This window comes from Vanellus vanellus, assembly GCF_965231255.1.
Source record: "Vanellus vanellus genome assembly, chromosome: 2".
In the NCBI taxonomy this organism is placed as follows: Eukaryota; Metazoa; Chordata; class Aves; order Charadriiformes; family Charadriidae; genus Vanellus; species Vanellus vanellus.
In genome coordinates, this window is record NC_138906.1 from 104284003 (window position 1) to 104301773 (window position 17771).

A 17771-nucleotide genomic window follows, 5' to 3' on the forward strand; every position below is an offset into this window, starting at 1 on the left:
GAAATTTAGCTCCAAGTGTCTGGAACCAGGGAAGCAGAGAGAAACCCCATCCCGCGGTGAGGATCCAGCCGCCCCACTGCATGGCTGAAACGGTTCGGTTTCTCCGGTTCCTTTAGGTGTCTCAGTAAAGCATGAATGAAAAAAAAAATCCCAACAAACCAGCTGAAAGCAACTTTTACTGCTTCGGCAGGGCTTTCTGCAGGGTACCGTAAATTTGAGGAGCGTATTGAACTGTGGATCTATTGCCCTTAGTATTAAAGGAACAAACAGAAGCCAGCTGCTGTGTGTGCAGCTCACGTACCAAACTCGGCAACCGCTCTGCCTTGGCTTATTTCCTTAAGGGAATAAATAAGAATTAAAGGTAGGTAGTATTTTAAAAAGTAGGGAATGCTTTTGATTAAGGATTTCTCCTTTGGCTCCGGCGTTGCAGAGTGCAGTAACGCTTGAGGTAGGAGATCTCAAATCTGTGTTTTGAAAAGCTGAAAATGAAAAAAAAAAAAAAAAAAGGCAATTGAATTATTTGGCTTCAGAGCATTATAGATTTGTAAAGATACATATTTTGAGAACTACACCATTGTCCCATTATTTTTTTCCTTAAGTTCTGAAATGGCTTTAATGTAATAATAGTTGACAGGATGATTTTTTCCATTAAGGCTTTGTGATGACAGATCATTAGTTCAGATGTTTCTTTTATTGGTTTATTTTCAGATTACAGCAATTAGACATCAAAGAATAAAAAATGTCCCTTTCCTTTTTTTTTTTAATGTGAATCTGGGTGTGTAAAATAGCTTTGAAAAAGTATATAAATAGCTATTTTTTCTAAAAAACTTGTTTCCTCTGTGATCTGCAAGGCTCCTGAAAAATGCAACCAAAAGTTTGGGACATAGGTAAGTAAGACTCACTGGGAAGTGGAAATGAACAACTTACTCCCGGTAACTCTTCCCTCCTTTCAGCTCCGGCAGTCTCATGTTGGTGGGTACCAGCCCCCACTCTCCCCGCTCAGGGAAACTCCGACCCGGCTTCCGCACCTTCCCGGGCTCCCCGAGAGGTGCTTCTCTTCCACAGCACACCTCATTCTTCCCAAAATCCTGCCTGGAGGTGTCCCACAAAGACATTCTCGTCTGCAAGAGGAGAAAATGGCCCGGATACACCCTGACTTTGGTGGCTTTTGGCCCTTAAATGAAGGTGCTTCAGTAGGTGCCTCAAGGCTGGAAGCATTTGCATGGCTGTTAAGTGGCCCCACTGTGGGTCGAGGAGGCCTCCAGCCCTGGAAGACCAGCAACACCATATTATTTAGCTGATGCTGATAATAAATTAAAAAAAAATGGCAACTTTTCCGAAGTAAGAAGAGTAAGGAGCACGCGGCCAAATCCCAGGCTCGGCTACCTTTGGAGAAAGGCTTAATCAAGCCACTGTAAATGGGAAAACATGCAAAAAAGTGCAGATTGCTGATTTGGAAACAGAAAAAGGGGCAGCCAGCAAATACCATGTTCTTTGGACCAAACTCAAAGTATCGATGTCACACATTTGGGTTTCCATGACCAGAATAGGGAAAGAAAAAAAAAATCAGTTTCTGGATTTGTGGCACAACTTTGTCCCTTGTGTTTTCAGAAGATGATTCCAATAGAAACGGAGATGCGGATTTATAAATGGAAATAATTTTCCTCATCAAATGGCTTCAGCTCTCCTCAGCTTTGCGCTGACCGGACACACCGAGGAAGCCACTGCTGACACCCATCAGCATTTCCTCCTGCACCGAGCATGTGTTTTGCAGGATGTTTGGGTCCTACATGGGTCCTGTAGGAAGCCGAAGCCCGGATCCTCCGTGGCACCCATTTTCCCCAGCACCTGATTTGCATCAGCGCGGTGGGCGGCGAGGGTGCCAGCTGAGCAGCTGTGCACAGCTGGGGCTGCCGAGGGTGGGGACGAAGCGCTGCTGCCTGGCAAGGGGCTGGTGAGCATCCCAGAAAAAGGAAAATGCTGAAGAATCAGATGAAAGACAAACTGAAAGGGGAACAAAGTGGAAATAACAGAGTCAGTGAATCCCCCTACCATTTGCATGGAAATCAAGTCAGAGATAAAGCTGTCTGCTGCAGAAAAGAAATATACTCTTATTTTTTCCAACCCCACCCTCAGATGGGTACAAGCTGCTTATTAGCGGCAGATCCCAACCCACACCTTCCAGCGCGGATGCCCTCCTCCCTCCCTCCCTCCCTCTGCCCAGCAAATCCGGCATCCCCGTGCCAGGCTGGATGCTGGCTCCATCCTTCCTGGCTCAGCTACTGCAAGGTGCGAGAGTGCATGGAAGAGTACAGGCAGTTCAGGTCCTGGTACTGACGGATGCGATGTGACATGAGGACAACCATCCCACAGATGTTCCCATCCACAGATTCCCACCAAGGCCAGGTTTTTCCAGCCTTCCCTGTGCAGGCCCCCAAACTGAGAGGCATCGGTCCTCTGTCCTCTTCCCTGTTCTTGGGCCAGCAATGGGGATCCTATGAGTGTTACAGGTGGGAACAACCATCCCCTTCTCACCAGGATGCTGCTGGAAAGGAGAGGTTGGAACTCGGGCCATCACATGGGATCTAGGAAGAGCTTTCCCAAAGGAAAAGCCGACATTTCCCCCAGCCACATGCTGCTTGATGCAACCCCACCAGGGGCTGCATTCTGTTGCCGTTAACAACTTTCATTATTTCAGCCTTCTGCTAGAATTTTGTGTCGTCCAAATAAAGTGGGGGCTGTTCAGCCTCCGCGGGGCTCTCCTCCACCCACCGCTGGGTCTCAGCCACCCAAGCAAAGAGAAAGGGAAGGAGGTGCCCACAAAGCGGGGCTGAGCAGAGATTACAGAGTTAATTTTACTCCTCCATTCAGTTAAACCAAATTGGATTTGCCAAGCTAGCAGCCCCTCTCCTGCCTTCTCTGGCCAGTAGCAATCTAATTTAAATGCTTGTTCTCCCACGCAGCTTTTCTTCTCCTCAATTCAACTTACTGGAAAAGCAGAAAAAAAAAACCAACAGGTTCTGAAGGGTCGGGGCTGGGGTCAGCTGGCAGAGCTCATCGCAAATTGCCAAAGCGGCATCAGCACAGCGGCATGGGAGTGAGGACGCTGCCACGGGGTTGGGAGGGACCATAGCAGTATCTCTGCTTTCCCACGTGGGCTTCTCAAACGCGGCTGCTTGAAACCGGCACCTAATAAAGCCCCAGGACACCCGGTGTCACGGTGTCAAAGGCAGAGTGGCTTTCGTGGTGGGAAGAGACTCTTCTCATGTCGGCAGGAGCCTCTTCCTCAGTTTGCTGTGGGATACAGCATAAGAAATTAGGTTTTGCGATAGCACAGCCCTTGCAAAGAGATCTCTAAAAATGCATTTTCCCCTTCATCTGTTGCACAGAGACTCGCAGTGTTTTCTCTCTTTCTCCTTTTGAAAACACAGGGTCTCACTCTTCAGCTTCTTGGTGCTGATGAGCATCGTTGCTCTTACAGCAATTTCTCCGTGGTACTTGGCACTGGGGGAACCTGCACCCCCAGGGCAGCAGCAGCCCCTGCCCCTGCGGAGTCTCTGTGATGCAGCAGGAGCAACCAGGGGTGGGATGTGCTGGGGCAGGAGTCAGCCAGCACCCCCAGGTACGGTGAAGCAAAGGGACTTGCCACAGGCTGCCCAGGGCAGGGCAAGGACAGCGGTCCTGGTTGCCACCCAGGCAAGCGCCTCATCCCACGGACCAGCCTGTCCCCAACACAGAGGAAAATGGGGTAACTTTGTTTCAAGAGATTTCATCTAAGCTGGCAGAGGCAGAGAAGCTGATCCCTTCCCTCTTTTCTCTTCTTCCAAGCCTCACATGAGGGGCCTGAGCTCTGCCCTTGCTCTGCACTGGCTGGCCAGGGCCACCTGTGCCTCTTGCCACCAGCTCTGGTTTCCTCTCCCCTCACTGTGTGCGACCCCGAAGCCTCCAGGATCTCTCACGTTCCCCCAGGGATGCTTGGACACAGATTCCCCCCTACCCCTAGGCTGCTTTCTAGGGACTTGCCATCAGCTTTTACGCCGCTGGACTTGTTTCACTGCCCTGCAGCTCACCACGACACCTCACTTTTGCATTTCTTCACCCACTTCAGATGCCTCTTCCTGGGTCCATGAACACACAAACTCTGACGGGCACCATCTCCCAATGGCACCTCACATATGGACCCATGTCCTTCGCCAGGTACCACCTGGTTTGAGCACAGGACCCCCTGCTGAAGCTGGCACCGCTTAGCTCAGAAGCTTCAGAGCCTCAGGACAACCCAGGAGTGTTTGGCCTTTCAGCAATTCTCAAAATAACCCCAAATAAATAAATAGCCAAAGCAAATGACTAAAATAAATCACTGCCTCCAGGATGAAGTATTGCCTTCGACACCCCACAGCCCTTCTGCCCTTGTTACCACCTGGCCAAGTGCCAGGACGAGGGTCAGGAACACGAGGACAAGCCTGCAGCCCCAGTGCCTTCGGCTGAAGTGCTTTGGACAGTTTTTCACCCATTTTTGTGTCTCGAGGGATCAGGATGGGGCACAGGAGGGGAGCAGGAGGTGGCAGGAATCCCACGGCCAAACCCACTGAAGCCTTGACACTGCCAGCAAATCCTCAAGGCTGGAAAACTGCCCTTCAGAGCTGGGGAAATCTCAGCTTCGTGAAGGGAAAAGAAGATTTCTGTGTGCAATGATCAGAGCAGCATTTTAAGCTGCCAGCCGTCGGCAGCGCCCGATGAAGTGAGGCGCAGTCGTGGCCTGAGGGCCAGGGAGCCCTGCCTGTTTGGTGGAGCTGGTTCCTCTCAACCAAAAAATGAATGTGCCCCTCTCTGCCCCCCGGGGAAGTCACCCTGGCCGCTGTGGGGTCCTGCCCTGCCTGTGGTCATGATGGCGTTGGAGATGTCAGACACTGGTGGAGGCTCAGGTGGAGAGTCACTTGCCGTGGCACTGGTGAGATGCTCACGTTTTGGGAAGAGGCATGAGGGACTGCAGGAGGATGGGCACAGGGATGAGGGGGAAAGCCAGGAAGGTGCCTGGCAGATCTTCCTCTGACCTCTTATATCCAGGATGGGGAGGTGGAGACAAACCCAAGGCAGCACTTTTCTCCCTTTAGCAGGACACAAGTTAATATTTACACAACAGACTGAAGGCATTTTGATTATCCCGTGAGCAGTTTGTAATCTTGGAGAGACTCGCTGGCGATGCCGTTGGGGCATCCAGAGGAGTTAGGAAGGTTTCAGCTGGGCATGGGGAGGGCAGTGAGGCTCTGGGCACTGGCCCACCGTCTGCCTGCCCGGAGCTACAGAAAGTGCTCATGGGGAGAGGGCTGACGGCGCTGGGAGGGAATGGTTCAAACAACTGGGTTTTGTCATCTCCTACACTTGAAGGAAAGAGGTGGTCATCACCATTGTGTAGCAATTTTCATCCTCCCCGTTTACAGACTTTCTTAGGATGGGGAAAGACCGCTCTGCTTTCCAGGCATGATCAGCAAGAGTCTGGCATCAAATGAAAATCCCTGGTACTCACCTGCGCTGTATTTGTTTGAGATCCTTTGGGCCACAGCTCCAGGAGAAGCGAAGGACAGTGTCGCTGCCTGAAACCTCCCTGCAGCTTCAGTGCAAACAGAGGATAATCCCAAGAGGTGGGATTCAGGCACAGCCCACCCAGCGCTGGCATCCCTGGTTGTGGGGAAAGCAGCACAGCTCTCTCATGACCACAAGAAAGCAGCATTTCAAACAGGGGCAGAGCTTTCTGGTATTTTCCTAGAAAATGTGTCTCAGTAGTGCTTTTTTTTTTTTTTTTTCCCCTATGCAATGGGAGAGAGAAATTGTCTCCACATTAATCAATTAATAAGCAGCAGCAGCAAAAGCTTGATGGCAGCTCTCAGTTAAATGTGATGGGTCGTGCAGATTTGTCACTAATGGGCCACATTACTTCCCAAATCACTTCAGCCTGGCTGGATGGCTCTGGTGGAGGGGCAGGATTTAAGACGATTGCTGTTCCCATCTTAGGAAGCAGCTATTTACTGCTGTTACTGCCCATCAGGGACTACTTTAAACCACTCAAAATCTATCAGCCAGATTTTAACCCCCTTTGGCAGGCGGTGGGAAGTAGGCCTCTGCAGATGTGGTGTAGAGCCGCCCGAGTTCACGCTGGAGCCGGGCCGGCAACCACAGCCCTTCTCCAGCCCGTCTTAGATGGGGAGATGGCTCCTGCCACCTACACCACGGGGGAAATTCTTCAACGGTGAAACCTGAAAACCAGATTTAGGAGCAGAAAAGGCCAGGGCAGCTCCCTCCGAGAGCTTCTCGCCCCCTTTTTCCAAGGCTGGATCAAGTAGTGCAGCTCTGACTGGCGATGCTGGCAGCCGGACTCCTTCCAGGGCAGCGTTTCTGACCAGATGGCCAGGGCCGCTGGGTCCCTCACGCTGATTTAGTTCTATGCTACACATGCTTGTGTGCATGGAGGGACTCAGAGGCCCTTCCTGTCACCTCAGATCTTGCCACCCCCCCCCCCTCCAAAATTAGCGTACGCAACAAGCAGCCACTGTCTTGCTTGAGACCAGCCATGGTCCAGGGACCAAACTATTGTGTTGGACATAATTCCAGCTGGAGCCTGTCAGCCCTTTCCCAGTGGACAGACTGCACAGCACACTGTTGCAGAGATGCCCTCAGCTGCGAGAGGCAGGCTGGCGGCGTGCCCAGGAGCATGCCACCTCTCCTCCTGTGCCAACCTCTGCTCCCACTGCCAGCACGGCCCAGGGATGCTCAGGCAGCACCCAGTATGGGACTGGGAGGAACTCAGAGCATCAGTGGTATTTAAAGATGCTATGGATGCCCTGGGGGAACAAGTAACAGCATTTTTCTTCAGTGGTATCACTAGCTGATCTCTCTGTTCAGCCTCGCAGGAGCTCCAGGGCTCTGCCATTGGCATCCCACCAAAGCAGCTGAATGTGGCTTCAGGGTTGTGTCCCTCACCCTCCCAGGGCAGCGCATGGCCTGGGACAGGCAGGGAGCACGGGGGACCGACCGACCGACTGCAGAGCATCTGCAGGGCTGCTCAGGCAGCAGGGGGGCAAGAAGGGAAACGAGGATGGGACTAGGCTTTTTTCAATGGTGCCCAGTGACAGGACAAGAGGTAATGGGCACAAAGTCAAGCATAGGAAGTTCCATCTAAACATGAGGAACTTCTTTACTTTGAGGGTGGCAGGGCATTGGGACAGGCTGCCCAGAGAGGTGGTGGAGTCTCCCATTCTGGAGACATTCCAAACACACCTGGATGCCGTCCTGTGCAATCTGCTGTAAGTGACCCTGCTCGGGCAGGGGGTTGGACTAGATGATCTCCAGGGGTCCCTTCCAACCCTGACCATTCTGTGATTCTGAGGGTTCCCCTACCTGCACGCCTGCCTCGGAGTGCCCACAGCCCATGGAAAGGCAGCACCTCTGTTGCCCCCTGGAGCCGTGACGCCCCAAACCTCCCAACTAGCTTGGCTTGGCACCAGGGTACCATGGTCGTTACTCCCCCGATACACACTGGCACTTATCCGAGGCCTCCATGGGTTCAAGATACTGAAAATAAAAATGACTATTTTTTTAAAAGTAGCAGAGGTACAACAGGGGTGCTCTGGATGCAACATGACTTCTATGCAATTGGGCTGAGCGCTGGGCTCACCTGGCAAAAATATAGTAAAGAAATGAAAAGTATCACTCCTCCCCACACCCAAAAGCACACACATGTGCAAAAACAAACCCCGGGTCTACAAGAGTTCACCCTAGCACTTGCCTAAAGTCGTTTCTCCACCATCCAGCCTGCCCACAACACACTGATGGCCGGAATAGACTGGAAAAGCTTTCCATAACTAATATGGAAAAACATTGCCATCTAATGAAACCTTTATACTGCAGCAGACAACTAATTACAGCATCAGAGCTTTTCTTCTTCTGTTTATCACCACATACTTTCTCTACATCATTTCAGACATCCCCATCTTTGGTTTACTGACACCAGGGCGACAGGCACACACTACTGCTGTGCTTTCTCATGGCGGGACCAGTAGAATACTTCATGTGTGACTGGTGAGAAGGACATCAAGCACAATTAAGAGAAATTCTCAGCTGTTGGAAGTCAGAGTCTTTTTTGTTTTATTTATTAATACTACAAACCTTGCTGTTAATTGTCCTTAATTCACAGAGACAACAAATCAGGCAACCCTTCTTGTATACTTGCACTTCTCAGTTGTCTTTTCCATGTTATATGGAAATGAAAATTGCACTGGACTATTTATAACTGGATTTTTTTTCCTTTCTAATACAAACGTCTCAAGTTTTCCTCTGTAATTTATCTTTTATTCTCACTGATGCCCAATAAATCAAGAATATACGTATGTGAAAATGAAGAACTTTCTCTTAATGATTATAGATGAGTGCAGAATTTTGAGACAGTGCAAACCCCATGGTACTCAGGTACAAACCCTCATCCTTAAGGAACTCTTCCCACCGCCTCGTAACCTTACTTTTGAGATTTAAACCTCTACAAAGTGTTTCTAAAAGGTTCTGGTATAAAAGGCTGCTGGTTTTTACATAGCAGTTCTTTATGCTGCAATAGGAGAAGGGGCAATAGAGAGTATGTGTGCAGGGTGGTCACTGGAAGGTCACTTGACAGACAGGTATCGGACCATTTCTACCCAGGCAAGAAGCCACGGCAAGGTCAGGTCAACTGCTCTTGGGAGAGAGTTACCAAAGCAATTTTGTTCTGTCCTATGGAACCAAAATAAGGAATTTAGATAGCAGGTGTTTCTGGCTCATGTGAAGGCTGCTTTGCTGAAGATCCCAAGGGAGGAGATTAGCAAAGACATCTTTTAAGAAGACGATATGTATGTGTCCCTTGCAGCAGGAACAGACATTTTAACTAGAAGCAGAAAGATTACCTGGGTTGCGTCTTAACTGCACACTTTGTCTACCTGACACAATGCCATCATTCAAAGAGCAGAGACCGTCAGACCAAAAATAGCACCATAAAAACGGAGATTAGTATTTCAGTTGTAAAATCATTTTTTATTGTTACAAATATACATATGAATAAAATCCCCTCAACCTGTAATGTAAGTGGGTAGCTGTGAAATTTGCACTCCCTCCCCCAAAAGCTGAAATATTTTTACAGATGTCAAACTATTTTTCTTGTAGAATTACACATTGAAAGGAAGCTAATATGCAGACAGAACTGAGGAAGGCCTCTAGAAAACACCAATATTAATAAAATTTCAATTGCCCTCATTCCAATCAACTATATACATTAATATATGAATGTGGAAGCATACCATGATTATACGTCATCCAAATCCTTCTCTGTTGTGCTTTTCGACGGTACACAAATGTAAGCGTTGGAGCTTTATGTACAGTACGAGAACAGGAAGAAAGAAGCTCCCTATGGGAGAATGTAAAAACCATACCCAAGCATTTAATATATATAATCTATACAAATTATTTTATTAGTGTGCTCTTTTAATATAATTACAATGTGCAATTGCATACCGCAAGAATATATTTATAGGTAAGTCACGTGCAGATTTGACACATTTACATTCAGCAGTACAACACGTTACCTGCTGTACAGTGTATTAGTATAAGACAGCGTCCAGTTAAGTTGTTTTGCTTTCTAAATGCCCTAATGCAGGGCACTCTTTGTAGCTGCTTCAGAGAAGTTCAAGTAGAACACAGGAAAGAATTGCTGGCTTTAGCAAAGGCATGGAAAGGAATGTCTGCGTTGTACAGAACAGAAATTAAGGACCGAATCAATGCCAAGTAAGTGTACTGTAAATCATGATTGGAAGATCAGGTTTTCTGCATGGAAATGTACCTGTGGTGAAAGAGCAGCTGGCCAGAAAGGGCTGTTGATTGCTGTACCCTGATTGTTATAAAAAGCTCTTGCGCTACGAAGCACTTGTATTGATTGCTAAACAAAAATAAAATCTTTATCTGCTTCCTCGCCAGAGTCACTGGACTTGCTTCCCTGATGGCCATCTTTACTTAAGGACCTCTGCTTCAGTTCCTGGAACTCATGAGACTGCTGCCCAGGGCTTCTTTTCGCAGCTGTATAAAACAGAAATAGGTCTTAGTAATGATTGGAGAAGAGAGAGGAAGAAAAATAATTTTTTTAAAAAGTCATTCATGCACACAGGACCTTCTCCTGCTCCCACTGAACTCATTTGCACTAGTAGGAGTAGCACAGGTCCATTCATTCTTCAACCCAGAAAAAGGTGAGAGAGAAGAGAGTTCGAGCAAACTTTATTCTGCTGTCGGCTGGCAAGCAGGCAAACTTGAAATATGAAACTCAGTACTTCACTGTGACATGGATAAACATTACAGGCCTGGAATCTCATCGCACCACTTCAAAACCAGAAGAGCATTCTTTTTTCCAGCTGGGCTGGATCTCAGCCGATGCACTCCTCACCGCTCAGGTGGATATCCTCACTGGGCACCCCTCACACCAGCGGCGCGTGTCCCAGGCAGGTCTGTCTCCCTGGCAGGACACATCTATATTCTCCTTTTTGACGCAGCAGTCTTAATCAGGGCAGACATTCACCTTGGCATCCAAGTCACCTGAACTGCTGCCCCCTGCCCACCAGCACTGCCAGGTCCCAATGACCTCCCTGTTCCTGATGGGCGGGACACCCATGGCTCTGAGCCCAACCTGCATCTCTTCCAGCTGAGACCATGGGCTCTGCACCTCGCTGTGCTCGGCAGTGGAGAAAGCAGGAGAACATGCCCACTTCCCATGATCTTAATGCAACCAGTACCCATTTTGCTCGCCCAGCACTATAAAATCTTGGCGAGGCCAGGGTTTTCCTCTAACCTGGAAGCTTTGAAATAAGATGGAAAAACCTCATTAAGATTTCTAATCTAATCAATGGTCTAGCATTTCTATGGTAACACAAGAGTTATTACACACATCAATGGCGGTGGCGTTGTGGCAAGGATTGACAGCTTTAGAAATCTCATACTTCCGATTAAAATGAACCTTTAAACACACAGTGGCCCTCAAATGTGACTACGTTGCACGTCATCTTACTTTACCCCCACAAAGTTAAATGTTACAGTTACGAGACCTTTGCTCCACCATTTCAGATAGAGACATCTGGCTTTGGTTCACGCTGACCCTTGTGCCTGTCCACATTTGTGCGTGCCGCTCTTAACAAGGCATCAGCAGCCGCGGTGGCCATGGAGCATCACCTCTCCTTCCCTCCGTACCGCTCACCTACAGCCTCACTGCCGCAAGGGACAGCCGGCCCCGTCACCAGCGTGCAGCTCCAGCCGCAGCAGGGGCAGACAAGGAACAGGCTGTCGCTGACATCTCCACAGCCCTTTCAAATCGTGCCAGGCTGTGTTAGGGTCTGCCAGGAATGTGGAAAACACAGAGAGGAATCCCGAGGGAGCTGATGCTGCAGCAGGGATGCTCCCTGTATCCCTGGGGATACGGCACGATTCCCCAAGACAGCGCTGGTGCATCCCAACAGGCCGTGAAAGAGGGGACAGAAAGCTCTGGCTGTTTTCAATTTGGCACAGACATTGTCCAGTCCTGGATCTCTGCCGTGACGAGAACAGAACGGACACATCCAGTGTGCGTCTTGCGGAGATCCACCTCCGCACACATGGCACATTTGCTACCCAAACAGTCCTCCTGAGTCCAAAATACCCGTTTCCTTAATTTGTGCTAGCATAAATATGGGAGGAAATGAGAGCCAGCACAGCCACACGCTCACTGCATTCTTATCCCGGCTTTGCAAGTTGGGAAAGAAGAGGAAAGGGTCCTGAGAAAGGTTTTTAAAGCTATTTAACGTAATTGGAGAGGATTAAAACACCTAAATTCTGTAAAAAAAAAATTAGGCATTTCCACCTTGCCAAAGTAATGACATGGCTTTTGTTTCACCTCCATTCACTCTTCAAACAAAACCCAGCACACATCCTGCAGCAGGCATTTTAGGTTATAGCCCGATAAAATCACGACAGGTAGTTTGCCCCAAAAATGCATGAAATATATATATCAGGCATTTAAGTCCACATATTGCCGGCAGTCTTTTGCCACAAAAGCTTACCCTTGCCCCTATGAAACCATACAAAGGTGACCCACGTAGATCTGTGGCAGCATCGCAGCTTTTGAAACTTACTATATCAGAGAGACATCTTAGAACAAACTAAAATATAACAATTTGATTATGATAGGGAGAAGAGTTGCCAAGTTTGGGTGGGTTAAGTTCGATTCTACAATATGAAAAGAAAATCACTTTATACATTTTGGGCTGGGGATGTTACAAAAAGGATACATGGTGTCTTATAAGTAGAAAAACTGTGGGTAAATGTAATAGCATAAGATGTTCAAATACCTCATTAGAATACTTCAGAAAAAAAGTAATTTTGAATCGTTGTTTAAAACAAACCAGTTAAGAGGTAAAGAGAAGCATGTAAACACATACGATTTGAGAACAGGAGCTTTTTATATTTTAAAAACACATAGATCAACCAAACATTTTTATAGCTTACTGAATGAGTTCATTATAAGTCAAAGCTGCTGTTCAGGAAGCACAGCTTGAGCGTGCAGCCCAGTCAGTGCTGAGTTTGGGTTCTTTTGGTGCTTTTTTTTGTTTGTTTGTTTATGCAGCTGAAAATCAAAGTACTATGTCAAAATAATCTGATTTACCCAGTTCTCAAATGGTTTGGGAAGTGATGTACTGAAACTGGCACTAACAATATTCAGGTTGAAATGTATTTTGAAATACTTCAGTGCACACATCTTCAAAAGGAAAGTTGTGTAAGCACACAAAGCTGCGGAGGGTCCACCGGCAGCGTACTTACACAGCTCGTGCCAGCATCACTGCAATGAGAAATCACAGTTTGTGAGGATCCCTCTTCTGCAGAGGGGCTGCCGGTGCTGCTATATGATACTGCTCACTGGTGTTGCCACAAAGGAAAAAAATCCATGTACATTTCTTATCTGGATTTTTTTTTCACGCCACGTAGTTCCCACGCGGAGAGAAAGATTAGCATCCCATGAGATTTTTACCTATAATCCAATGACAAACCCACCCACTTTTGCAGCTTCTTTGCTATCACCGTTTCTTAACAATTGCTAGTGCCAGTTATCAAGCACCGTCTCGATGAAAAAATGAAAACTTCTAACCAGAAGTGGGCTGTGCCTTCCTCTGCCCAAGCACATTAGCTTCCTCTTCTGCACTGGTAGAATACTGCCCCGAAGTGGTTCTCACGCTGCCAGATGGCTTGGCACAGTCATGAGCTGTATCGCTTTTTTGACAATCTCCTGTTTGCTCTAGCAAGGAAAAGGATTCATTTATACCCCTAAGCTGTTCTGTAGGCACACGTATGGAAAGTAATATAAATAATTTCACTTATCCATCCCATTTAATCAATTGTTCAAAGAGTAGTAATCAGTATGCCGGATGCTTGCTTAGATTTAGTCCAGATATTTGCGTATGTTGGTAACTGCAGCTCGATCTTACAGGTACGCTGTGTAAAGAGGTGTACTTTGTCCCACAAAGTACAGTTAAAAACATTAACATAAAGCAACTTTGTAATCAAGTATCATTTAATTTGCAGCTTTCTTTCGCAGGAGATACAATTTTTCTTACTAATTTAGGCAGATTTGCAGTGATTTACCAGTGGCAGAAATAAATTGAGCGCGTTAGTATGACAGGCAGCAGAACGCAAGGACAGAGGAATGACTGAGTAAGGAAGTAGAGCGGTAACAAAGAAAAAGGTAAACCTGAAAAAGAATAAAAAAATAAAAGAAACAGAATTTACTCTTTACCAAACAATTTTATGCAAAGCGTAGCAGCTCCATAAGGACCTAGAAACCCAATTTTAGCCATTCTAAATTATTATTGATAAAATTTGTACAGCACAATGTAGTGGCAACTAGAAAACCCTATGTTTAGCCAAGTCGTCTGTGGAGGTCTGTCTAAGGTAGCAAGGAGTGAGGAAAGCACAGGGTCTGACTGCTTTTGCGTAGGGATTTGCAAATAGCAAACACATTTTAAAAATAAAGCCATTGTCCCTATTCTCATGTGACAACCATAAACTGCAAAACCTTCTCAAATCTCTGCTGTGTTAAGAGATTGCTGTAACACAGAAGGACTGTAGTTACGATCTGCTATTCCCTGCTTCTCCAATACGTCCCCTCTCCTGACAGGGGGATGGAGAAGGCATATAGCAGAGAAACGGCGAGGTTAACTTCACATTAAAATGTACTTGCAACAGGCCCCATTACATCGTGTTTCTCTAGTTATGCAGTAACAAGTTCTCTCTTGCAGTCTGGTGAAAAGCTGGTAAGAAAACAAGGACTATGGCATATGCAGTTATCAGACAGCAGCTGAGAGCTGTCTTGTGGCAAGAGCCTTTGACTGCCACCAGTCTCAGCATGATGGCACCAGTGTAGTGAGTCTGATTCCTGAGCTGTAGCCCAGTTCACCTGTCTCAGCAGAGGCTCTGATGGGACTAAAAGCAGAAGAATAAACAGCCTTCGCAGTGCCACAGCCACCCGGAAGCACTTCAGACACTCTGATGTCTTTTCGGGACCCTGAGCCACAGACTTGGGCAGCTTTTGGCAATGTGGACAATCTGAACCCTCGGTCCTTTCCAGGCACAGGGGAAGTCCTTGGGTGTGCTGTGTCTTGCTAGCTCTACATAACTCAGTGAGATTATGGTGGTTCTGCTGAGCTACCTTTATGGCACGAGAGCAGCCAAACACATCATACAGGTGGCTGAAGCGAGGCCACAATCTGTAGACAAATGCTGACGTGCGGTCACCAAACGGTAGCTACCACAGCAACAATTTTGCAAGCAGAGCAAAACCCAGATTGTCAGGTATGTAGTTTCATAAAGGAAGTGGTAGTTCTAGGAGAGAAAGGGAGAAGCTTCTCAAAATACATCTCTGGACCATCCTGCTTTGGGGATGGCTTTGTCCCTCCTCTCATCTAGAGGGTAGTGGTGGGCAGCACGACTGCTCAGTCTTCACAACCCCATGTTACATATCTGCCTTGACTTGTCTGCTCCTATCCTACACTGAAAAAACTGCTGGCAGAGTGTGAAAGGGCACCCCTTTGTCTCACAGCTGAAGTGATGGCAGTCACCTTGGGATGAAAATGGGGCTCACCGTCTTTCTTGCAGAGAGTCCCAGCAAGGAAGAGGTCTCACCCTGAGATGTCCAACCTTGTTATTTGTGCCTGCTAACACCACATCGAGCAATATTTCTGTGACTACTTCTCCACATATCCCATGCTATCAGAGGAAGCCTTAGCTCTTCTGAGAGCCAGCTCTGGACAAGCAAACGCATCAGCAAAATTAGAGATCCAGCGCACACATGAAAAGCAGCAAAGAGAAGGCAGCAGCCTACTGTTGTGCGTATATACCAAGCCCTGCCCTGGCATACAGAGACTCACTGCCCGAGGAGGTGGTGAACTCGGTCACATGCAGCGACCCCACAGAAAGGAGGAGTACAGACGGCACCAGGCTGGCTGCACGGAGCAAAATCATGGCCGCTCCCCTGGAAACATGCTGAACCACAGAGCTGCATTTCACATTATTGTGTGTGACCAATACCAATCAGCATCTTGACTCAGACCAAAGTAGATCATAATAAACACAAGAAGTCCCTTAATTGTTCAGCTACATTATTAACACCAAGGGATTAAGCTTTCACTTGGTTTATTCAGTGGAAGAAAATATAGAGCATCAACCCATGGGTGGAGGAGATGGGAAATAGGTGACCAGATACACTTTCCTTGCTCCTTTTTTCCTCCAAATGAATAACCCTCTTCCCTTCCAAGTGAAAACAAATCAGGGGAAAATGACACATTGAATTCTAGCAGAAGACAAGCATGCTGGTAGAGCAGTTATACCAACACTCCTACCTTCTTGAGAAAACGATCTGACTGTGGGGCTGCTCTGACCATCCTTTTCTTTATCAGAAGGAACTTTCTTCAGCACAGGTGGAAGCAGGGCAACTTTTGGGGAACTAGGGCCGGAGGGAGACTCTGGAGCATCCTCTGTGGAGTACCATGAAAAAAAGGGTGAGAAGTCTTATTTGCACTGTCGCTTGCAGAAATGGTGCAGTTATGAGGGGCCAAAGCTCAACACAATACACAAACAAGAAACAGCTAGAATCTGTGTCAGAAGGAGGATTCAGGAATTTACATCGTGTCAAAAGAACACATAATGGCCCTCAGTCCAGGTGAAAGAATTTTAACAGTCAAAGCAAAGATCTCAATTCCAGCATTTTTAATGTGTACTGCTATTGTGGCTCAAATAGAAATCTGTTGGGACCAACTGAATTTCCTGCAAGACATAAGTATGCAATTTGTAAAGAACAGCTGAAAATTATTTTGGATGGATTTTTAGAAATATTTGTTCTATTTATATTTTTATTGTTCTGAAACACAATGAACTGATCAATTTAGATGTCCTGTTTCACAGTCATAAGGCATAAAAGCAAATCAGTGACACAAATTTCATAAATAGCCTACAGAACTCTGTACTTCCAGGAATAAATTGCCAGTACATAACATGATAGCATCTGCAAAGAGTTTATAAATAGAAAAAATACTTTGTCCTCTAGACTGTGATGAAATCTGGAATTTAAATTCAAATCCATAGTTTAAACCACCTGGATATCTCGTTTCTCTAAAAGGCTGGATATGTGTTATGTATGGCAGGTTGACTATCATCTTTCCAGTCCTTAAAGGAAGACCTTTTCAGTCTGACACTAGAGAGCCTTTGTTTGGACAGCAGGGAAGCAGAGCTTCAATGGATGACTTAAACTGCTTGTATGTTTGCTTCCCAAGGAGTAAACAGTGGCACGTGTATGCAACAGAGGAACTAGGAAGACACATTAGTATTGACAGAAGGATAAAGGAACTCGGAGTATCACCTGTATTGCATGTTTGTACAATGAGTTAATTCAGCTGCATACTGGAAATTAATAGGAATTTATCTCACTGTTGAGGAGCCACCTCAAAGGAGTCAATCTTTTTACTTTCAGCACAGGGAAGTGATGACCTTCCAAATGCAACTCGATCTGAATAGACACACCAAATCCTGGACCTTCTCCATGCTTTTGATGGGCCTGTGAGGCCAGTTGCTTTGGGAAGCTCGGTATCAACATACGGATGAGCACAGTGTTTGGCAAACACAGCTATGTATTTCTGAACTAAAGCTGTTACGTGCTTTATTGGGGAACCACTTTCAGTCTTTGACAAATTGTGGACATCTGAGCTGTGCTCCTTTGCCCTCAGATTACCTAGCAAAAATTTGCTACTATTAGCCTGGCCACAGCGCTGGAAACAACAGTGGGAGTAAAAGCATAACTAGGATTATTGCTTGGCTGCTTCATCATGTTGCCTGGTCATGCTTAGCCAGCAGGTCGCTACAAGTGCTAGAATAGGAGTTAGACTGCAACAGAGATGGTGCTGCTTTTACTGCCACCTGAGGAGCTTGCCTATTATGAGTAAATATTAATTACTCTCTGTGTTAAACCCACAGTATGCTCTCTCTGCAGGAAACAGGAGCTGGCAGAAACAGATAGCTCGGGTCTTTCTGATACCCAAGATTTTTGAGATAACACACTGCGTATCTTACAGATTAAGCATCACCAAATAAGCCATGCTTTCCTATTGTATTCATCTTCATGAACATCATACCCAACAGCTCTCACTTTTATCACTATTTCCAAAATGGTCAATAAAACAAATTTAAAGCCATCTAAAACA

The 17771-nt window shown here is 46.8% G+C and overlaps 1 protein-coding gene across 1 annotated transcript in view; it reads right to left on the minus strand.

Moving 5' to 3' along the window:
• Nucleotides 1–9462: 9462 nt before the first annotated feature.
• The window catches only part of CARMIL1 (capping protein regulator and myosin 1 linker 1), a 199280-nt gene continuing 190971 nt past the window's right edge, over nucleotides 9463–17771 (minus strand). The window contains exons 36-37 of the mRNA XM_082479631.1: nucleotides 15918–16052; nucleotides 9463–10086 (exon numbers count right to left, since the gene is read on the minus strand). Coding sequence (XP_082335757.1) covers nucleotides 9950–10086; nucleotides 15918–16052 — 272 coding nt within the window. The 3' untranslated portion in view covers nucleotides 9463–9949. The remainder of the gene's footprint in view (nucleotides 10087–15917; nucleotides 16053–17771) is intronic.